General features: G+C 41.2%; 1 protein-coding gene across 1 annotated transcript in view; it reads right to left on the bottom strand.

The window, feature by feature from the left end:
- Positions 1-9,248, bottom strand: part of LOC109514262 (delta-type opioid receptor) — a 33,639-nt gene that overhangs the window by 9,985 nt on the left and 14,406 nt on the right. Inside the window, exons 3-5 of the mRNA XM_019867192.1 lie at positions 5,412-5,499; positions 3,721-3,903; positions 3,023-3,113 (exon numbers count right to left, since the gene is read on the bottom strand). Of these exons, the coding sequence (XP_019722751.1) occupies positions 3,023-3,113; positions 3,721-3,903; positions 5,412-5,499 (362 nt within the window). The remainder of the gene's footprint in view (positions 1-3,022; positions 3,114-3,720; positions 3,904-5,411; positions 5,500-9,248) is intronic.

The raw sequence follows: 9,248 nt of genomic DNA, 5'->3' as shown, positions 1-9,248 counted from the left end.
CATGTGAACACACACACACACACACACACACACACACACACACACACACACACACACACACACACACACACACACACACACACACTGAATCTATGATGAATCCATGTTAGAAACCTTCTAAAATGCATGCATCACTGAGGACGCCGTGGGTTGCCATGTGGTTGAAATACGGCTTGTGACTGTTTGACAACAGGTTCAACTCCCTTAACTGGGAAAGGCACTCACGGTCTCGGCTGGAAGAGCCTAACCTTTGCATTGCTAATAATAAGTGCATGTGTGTGTGTGTGTGTGTGTGTGTGTGTGTGTGTGTGTGTGTGTGCGTGTGTGTGTGTGTGTGTGTGTGTCGGCGGCGGGGTTTACAATCTGTGACTCCCCACCTGAACCTCGTGCTGTTGCCACCCCTTCACCACCCAAGGTAAAAGAGTCTAGAGCCGCCACTGCTCACTGGATATTGTAAAAAAGTTCCTGCAGTTTGAAAGAGGAACTTATGCTAGACATTTCCAACCACTCTGACGTGGCACATTAGTGACATCATCAGGGGAGCTGCAGGAAATTATCCAAATTCACTTAATTTGTTGCTTCTTTCATGATTGCAAATATTTGTTCGTCTACAGTATTACGTCATATAAGATGTACAAAAGCTTTCTAATGGCATAGAAACGTTCAAAACCTAACCATGAGAGAAGAATGTATCCAGAAATTGACAAGAGGGAAAACAAATATTTGCAGAAAGCAAGCACTAAGTTCACACTGATGATCCTCCGAGAGTTTCACTGTTGTCATGGAAGAGGACCAGCAGCGGCAATAAAGTTTGACTGGAGTGGAGCGATTGTGTGTTGGGCTAATAGACATCTCATTAAATGAAATGGAGTTCACCAGAGCATCAAAGCGGGTGCGGCACGAAAACTATTGCGGCCGACATGATTGAACTGTTCAACTGCTTTTAGAGGCAATCAAAAAACAGATCAACGGACTCGAGATGAAAATGTCACGTGTGGAAACTGATTACACAAGTGTTTATGAGGTAAAATGATGACTCATCAGCGGTGCTCATCTTAATGTTTTCAAGATATTGCTTGCTTGTTTACTGCTCAGCCTTCTTAGGCTGTAATCTCACTGCAGGTACAGCACCTACATTTGATTTTTCGTGATCCATATCCATATTCCGCTTGCTTCATGTCATTTTATCTATTGGTAGAGTATTTATTGCTTGTGTCATTTCTCTTGGTTCGTCAGAGATTTACAACACATGACTCTTTTTCACCAATCCAATGGAGGCAGACTGTTTCATGAATGCACACGAACAATGATGCACAATTTTCAAAGTGATGTGTGTTTTACATTTTTTTTGTTATTTTATTTTATTTTTAAATAAAACATGGCGGGAGTCTACACTTGGAGACCGGCTCCAGCTCACCCCCGCCTAACTGGGGTGAATGGCTATTACAAAAAAAAAAAAAAGTATGGATGGACTACAAACCAACCATTGTCTCTTACATTTGACTCAAATGTCAGCATTTCAGCCTACAATAACTCCACTTGCAACCTGAGGAACATACAAGAGGCTGTTTCAGTGTGTGCTTGCAAAATGCAATGCTGTATTCGAAATGTCTCTCACTGGAGAAAGTGCATTCAACAGGAGCAGGAAGAAAAGCAATCTGCAATGCCCAGCACTGATGGCAAAGATGTAAATGAATAATCAGAAAAAATAATACAAAACAATACACAAAGGTGAATCTGCGGATGCCAGACCTTGAGTGTACAGGGATCTGCTAATTCTGAAGTTACCAGTTACTCAGTACATGAGTCGGGGTTTTTTTCACTCATTCAATGTTACTCACATAATTATTTTGAGGGCTACCTTCTCCTTTTACTTGAGGGATATTGTTCTCGTGTAACAAGGGTCTTAGTCGCGTGCAATTTCTGGCTACTCACTTGGATGGTTCTCTACCCAGCCTCGGGTCCCTAGGTCATTACATAACTATTTTTAATCTGCTTGTGTGTGCTTGTGTGTGTGTGTGTGTGTGTGGGTGTGTGTGTGTGTGTGGGTGTGTGTGTGTGTGTGTGTGTGTGTGTGTGTGTGTGTGTGTGTGTGTGTGTGTGTGTGTGTGTGTGTGTGTGTGTGTGTCCTTGAGGACCTCCATCGGCAGGGGTTACTTTTAATCCATGTCAAGCACTTTGAGTTGCATGTAATGTCTGAAAAGCACCGTTTGATTGACTGATACGTTTCCAAACTCTGGTGTCCGAACATGAACCTTCCTGCTTTTCAGGAAGGTGTGTTTCGTATCATATGTGACAATGTGAAAATTTACATTGGGAACAATTTTTTCCAACCCTACTTACATTGCATAATTGAACTAAGAATAAAACACAATAGTTCACATTGAATTCTATGTGGACCAATTAATGGACATACGGGGCATCTAACTCCAGCTTTACTCAAAACATCTGTAAAAATAAAGCCTTCCTCTCAAATAAACACTGTACTTCAAATTAATACCTAGTATTCATTGCAGTTACGTAAATAAATTCAATCCAACACTTAACTGCGCACCCAAAAAAGAAATATGAGGTGTGACTCCATTTTGCAAATGATACAAATCGTGCCAGATGTTGTTTAAATGCCACAGTGCGAGAATTCATAACATCGACCATGACGAGTCACTTTGCTGGCAAATAACTTGAGTGATCATAAATCGCATGTGTCAAGACCATTAGTGAGACGCTGTGCCATAAAAGCTGGAGGAAAAAAAAAGTGCGAGCAAGCACATTTGGAAACAAGCTCACGCGTACTGCAGCTCCGCAGGGTCCTGCCGAAAGATAGCTTTGAGCCCTTTTTGTTCCCATGAACCTTCTTCAGTAATGGATAATGAAAAATAAATGCTGGAAGGCACCGTTTCGCCACTGTGTATCATTTTGCATATTAATCCGGGATGAATAAATATATACAGGCTCACATGTATTGTGCATATGGAAAAGACAGTACGCATGTACTGTAAATGCAATGCGCTTAGTTACTGACTGTTATGCTCTTGCTCCTCCTCAACGTTCCCCATCACCATGGCTGGAACTCCAAAGGCTGAGGCCAACACCCACACACAGATATTCACCACCTGAACAAAAATGACAAGTAATTAGTTTTCAAGTAGCGAGGCAGAAGGCTCAATTATAATTGCCCAATAGGCCAATGAAAGCCGCCCCCGCTTAGGTTCTTTGAGCGGAACTGACAGTGGTGTGTCCCTAGAGAGAGCGCTGACAGGAAAAGGAAGTCAGAATGTCACACTCGGGTAATTATTGAAAAGAAAAAAAAAAAAAGCAACACAATGAGATAAATGTATTTATGGGATTCATCATGTTTTGTGATTTAATCATTGGTCTGCAGTCAAAACTCCAAACAAATATTCTAAAGGAAGAAAAACAGAACCATCTATCAGATTTGGTGCAACGTGGCCACAATGTAGAGCTGGACACTGTTTGGCTTAATGTCCTGTTCTAATTTAGTGCCCATCTAAATATTCTTGTACATCAGAGTGATAACAGAAACATTAAATATGATGAAATTGAAGAATATTACATAATTTTCATGCATATTCAGAGTGGGAGGGGGAAAAAAAAATCTGAATTTCCTTGTAAATCCAGCCTTGTGCTTCATCACTCACATCGCATATTTGTATTTTGTTTACATTCTGTTGTGTTTGTATGCTAAGCGCACGTTTTTACCTTGGCCTTGTGAGGCGTCCTCATGTCCAGAGCTTTGACGGGGTGGCAGACAGCCACATACCTGTCAATGCTCATCACTGTCAGCGTGAAGGTGCTGGTGAACATGTTGTAATAGTCGATGGACACTACCGCTTTGCACAAAGCGTTGCCAAACGGCCAGAAGCCCAGAAACACGTCAGTGCCCTGGAAACAGTCCCAAATGAAAACAATGAGCATGTGGAGCTCACATCGACACTCAAGCGCTTCCATGGAGAGTTCATGAATCAGTCAAGTGGAGCGTGAAACCGCTTCACCTTTCGCTAGCGCTGTTAATTGATCCTTACACAGATTAGACTTCATTTGCACATTAATTATAAATGGAAATAATCATTTGGCCTTGATCACTTTGGTGAAAAGATAATTTGAGGCCACTGATTGTTTGTCTTTGTTTGTGAGATTGCACAGAGAACTTGGTGGATGAATGTTTTGTGTGCTCGGGGGGCCGAAACATGTATTCACTTTATATGCATTGTTGACACCACACTCGTAACGCAAAATGCTTCGATCTCAAATCCTCTTTTTGTTAGTGGGTATTGCTTTGACTCAACATTGTGCCTCTCCTTCTGTTGGTCACGTCTTGGCCATGTGGGGACGGTATAATGAAGATATACATGAAGAGAAGGTCAGCCGTCAGCAAGCTTCATATTATGAAGTCATATTAAGTCATATTAGTTGTTCTTTGTATAGGATAAAGAATATATGCCTGTGAACATTGTTTTATTGTGTGTCTAAATGTGTGGTTGCACTGTTTGTGTTCATATATCTATTGCTTAGAGCCCAGGTGTCAAAGTCAAGGCCCGGGGGCCAGATCCGGCCCACCACATCATTTTATGTGGCCCGCGAAAACAAATCATCTGTGTCAACTTCCATGATCCTTGCTGAAATATGTAAATCTCAAATTGCCATACGTAATAAATAACGGTGACATTTTGCAATAATTCTGTTCCCCTGTTTACACTCACCTGAGCAATAATTGAACAAATACTTGACTGATTTCAAAACTAGTGAGCCATCATTTTTTTTGTGTACAAGTACTAATGCGATGTGATGATTAAACATTTATTCGGTTGCACTGTCTTAACAGCCCTCCGAGGGAAGGTGCAACCCCAAAGTGGCCCGTGACAAAAATTAATTTGACACCCCTGGCTTAGAGCGTTATAATGCCGCGACATCGATGTCATGAACTTTAAATTTTGATTATTTGGGGATTTTGTTCGGTGACTATTTACAGTTTTTCTCAGTGCCTTATTCCTCTTTGTGTTTCTAGAAATATTTTTTTCATTCTGCCTGACCTCTTTGCTTCATTGCATGTGTGTCCTCCAGTTTTTGTAACACTCCACAACGCAAACTCGTCTAGGTGCCATTGTGACAATACCAGTAGATGCTATTCATTAGCCCATCTATGGCATTTTACATTGTTTGTTAACATTAGCTCAGCTGAAGTAAAGTAATGCATCTCTTTTAAATGTGTAGCGATAATTCTTGAACTTTTATGTCTAGTTTGACAGAAAACTTCAACTGGGAATGGCATTAAAAAGCTGAAAGCCTATTTTTTGAAGAATTGTTCACTATTTGACAAACCGCTGCTCGTTTAGATATTTCATTCCGTTAAATTGTTGTGTTTGACAATTTTGAATGAATAAAGCGCTCACCTGGAATGGTAACGTGGCAAGGAATAAAGAGTCAGCAAGAGCCAGATTGAAGATGTAGATGTTAGTGGCTGTCTTCATCTTAGTGTACCTATAGAGACACACACACACACACACACACACACACACACACACACACACACACACACACACACACACACACACACACACGCAAATACTGTTTCAGTTAGTCTGCATGACAAATAGAAGCATGGCGGTGACACTGTGTAAAAATTCTAAGGTGCGCTGTCTGTTGTTTGGAGGGGCGGAGAGGAGCACTTTAATCAGACCTTGCAGATTTGGAATTCGTTTAAAGCATCACTCTAAACCAGCCGGTCCTGGTATCACTGGACTGACTTGGACCTTTTCAAGTGATGTTAATGCGAGTGATGGAACTAGCTGCACACAAGTTGAAATAGTAACCACTGGAGCAGTTTTGTGCAAATCCACATCCACAAACTGAGGTTTGGCATGAAAACTGGCACGGGCAGACAGGAGTGAGACGGCTGCTCTGCACCTATTTCCAAGGCAAAATAACACATGTAATATTTTCCTTTTTTCAACATACGAGAGGATTCTACACCAATGCAGACATCCAGGTATTTCGCAAGATGTTTCTAGATAGAAGTTTGTTGGGAATACATGTTATGATTGTAACTGTCTCCAGTGTCTGCATATATCAGGTCTTTGGACTGATATGAGATATACAAAGCGGCATGTTACAGAGCTGGGAGAGCAGAAGACCCAGAAGATCAGATGTGGGCAGAAACTTAGTGTCACATCGCAAAGAGGGTTGTTTGTGTTTGTCTGGTCACTTCCTGTTTTATTTTGAAATAAGGACGCTTCTCTCGTTTCAGGTCCAGCCTCTCACCACAGATCTGACCAGTCCTTGCCTTGTTTCCACAGCCTTGCCTATTTTGAGTTTTCAGCCGCTGATCCTCAAATAAATATCTCCTTTACTCTGAACCCCGCAACTGTGTCCTGTGTCCAACCAAGCCTGGTATTGACACTTTCTCCAACAATAAACATGACCACCTCTCATCCCACACAAATATGATCAGGATTTGGCCTGCAATAAACAAAGGGGAAAAAAAAGCAAAAAGCAAAAAAATGTAACCGCAAAATACCAGTCAACAAGTACTGTTTAATGAAGAACGTGAGGAGTATACACAGGAAGATGTTTGAAGTGGGCAAATTTCATTCAAAGCATATCCTCATAAAGCCTTTCACCAAGGGCCAACTTAGGACTTATTAAATTGGTTATCGAGTTCCGTGATCGAGTGCGTAATCATACTAACTAATGAATCAACCAACAAACAAATTAGATGGTGACTCAACTCCCTATTTGCACTTGGCACAAGCAATCAGCAAGCTTCAAAGCCCCATTTCGGCTCTGTGAATTCAAGATGTGGAGGGTCAGCAAGGACGTACTGCATGCCGAGCTGTGTTATTATACTATGATAGCATTTTAACCCAGCGGTGTCAGCCCAGGATTCACATTTTGCTATTGACGTCAAGTCGTGACTCATTTTCAGAGCACTTAAGAACAATAAAGAAAACGCATTGTTATGGAATAGCCCTCATAGCCATAAACTTGACATAATGACGAATCGTGCGTGCTTACATGTTCAAAGTGCCTTTCAGAGCCCCTTAGTAGAAACTGAGGATGAACATGTCAACTGAATGAATGAAATATCAAAAGCGCAAAAATTCAATCATAGAAGTACACCAAAATCTTGGCACTAATCTCTTCTTTTTTAGGAAGGAGCCAAACATTTCTCATGCAAACCTGTCAAAAACAAAATAAAACAAAGCAAAATAATAATTTCCAAAATAAAAGGCATGTCCAACCTGGACTAAATCTTAACATTTCGTTCTCATGCATCGACATAGCATAGCATGACCTGCCATAGTCTGTCACTCATCTAAACACGGGAGTAAAGTCGTAGTTAGTGTAGCCATTTGTGTGAAAACCACTTGCGCTAACTGAGCAGACCAACTTGTGTCATGTGACCAAGGGTTCTTATGCCACTGCGCAAAGTAGTGATCGTGAAATGCTGCATGTCAATACCACCGTAAAGCAAAGACCTCGAGTAAAGTTTTACTACCTGTTAGCAACCCCAACTCGCCAGTTGAGAATCACTGCTTTGAACATGTTTGGCCATTGGAACTATTTAATAAGATAAGATAAGATAAGAAAACCTTTATTAGTCTCGCAATGGAGAAATAATGAGGGACAGGATCTTTATTGCACTGAGATGTGCAGACATTTTTTGTTTCTTCAACTTTATGAGTGAACTCAAAGCTGTACAGCTTCAAGCAGATAACTTTTCCTTCATTTCCTTTAGTTCACTTCCTTCGCAGCTGATGCTGCGCTTGTTAAGTTCACCGCACCATCCCTTGTCCAATTGGTTTATAAACTTTCCTCAGTCATGACTTCCTCGGTCACACCTCTCCTGGTCGATCTTCAAGCCGACTCCCCGCGTTTCCTCTTCTCTCCATTAAAGTTGGAGGGAGGAACCAGGATGAAAGGAATTTGCAATCTGATGACTCTTTCATCCGGCGTGCTGTTCGCTTTCAAATATTAATCATCATTTTGAATTATTCACGCCCGGCAGCCAGCGCTGTGTTGGCTCATCACTGCATGAACAGAAAATATACTGTCAAAGGAGCTATTAACTTTTTCAGGCCTCTATTTTAAACACAACACTGCATTAGCGTAATTGAAGATGATTGTCTCGTTTTCTTTCACACAACAAATTCTCCAATCTAATGAAGGCAAAGAGGGATTCTTTAGCACAGACTAGCTGTTGACACCACATAAGGCTGAAAATATTTTTCTGGATGCCGAATTTCAATATGCAAAAACAGCAGACAATTACCAAGGACATCTTGGACATTGAATGCACGGAGTCATGCCCTCCCTAACGTCTCACATCAACACAACCGCAAACTGCACACGGGGAACAGGTGTATGAATAATTTTCTTTCTTATTACTGATTACTTCTGTACCTCTTTTTACACGTTGACGATAAAGCTCGTAATGACTCTGTTTTGCTCTCCACCTTGAGCCCTTTTGAACATGACCCCTCAATGACAATCACAAAGCCACTTCGGTGACCGTCCGCTGCCTGCGCAGTTATCACAACCTTTCGTTGATGTGGTGACATCAACCCTTTCCCTCAAGAGTCTCAGTAAGCCATTCACAGGGCCTACCTTGATCTCTGCACAGTAGGAGGGATTATCGTAACGTACAGATGACATGTAGCTGGAAGTCAAACAAAGCGTTCCTCATCCCTTTGTGAAGGCTGACACACACAGAAGCACATATGCCAAATTCCAACAACATCATCGACGATTAATTGTTCTCACCCCGTGTCATATTGAATAATGTAAATTATGTACTGTACACTTCGGACACAGAATCTGCTGGTGCGGTTGTGAGGATGAAGCGGAGTTACCGCAGTGGAATGGACTAAAAGAGAGAGTGAGTAGAAAATATATATGTTTTCTTAATCAAAACTACTGTATTTTCGACACGATAAGGCATACCAAAAATCATTCAATTCTTTCAAATGCTGACAGAGCGCCTTATACTCCGAAGCGCCTTATAGTGTGCAAAATACGGTACACCCTTCAACCTTTTTCATACAGTATGCTTAATTGACAATAGTACTATCATAGCACTGCAGTCAGTCTTAACCGAAAAGAATGCAGTTGAGATGTGGAGAAAACGAGTCACAATTCATCACGTCGGCGTGAGATCTAAAGCAGTTTCAAATGGCAAAACAAAATGTAACTATGGATTGATATTCTTATTTTATTTTTCTATATTATAT

This window comes from Hippocampus comes, unplaced genomic scaffold (assembly GCF_001891065.2).
Source record: "Hippocampus comes isolate QL1 unplaced genomic scaffold, H_comes_QL1_v1.1 scaffold486, whole genome shotgun sequence".
NCBI classification, from domain to species: Eukaryota; Metazoa; Chordata; class Actinopteri; order Syngnathiformes; family Syngnathidae; genus Hippocampus; species Hippocampus comes.
Note: the sequence above shows the minus strand (reverse complement) of the source record. Positions and strands in the feature narration are given on the sequence as shown.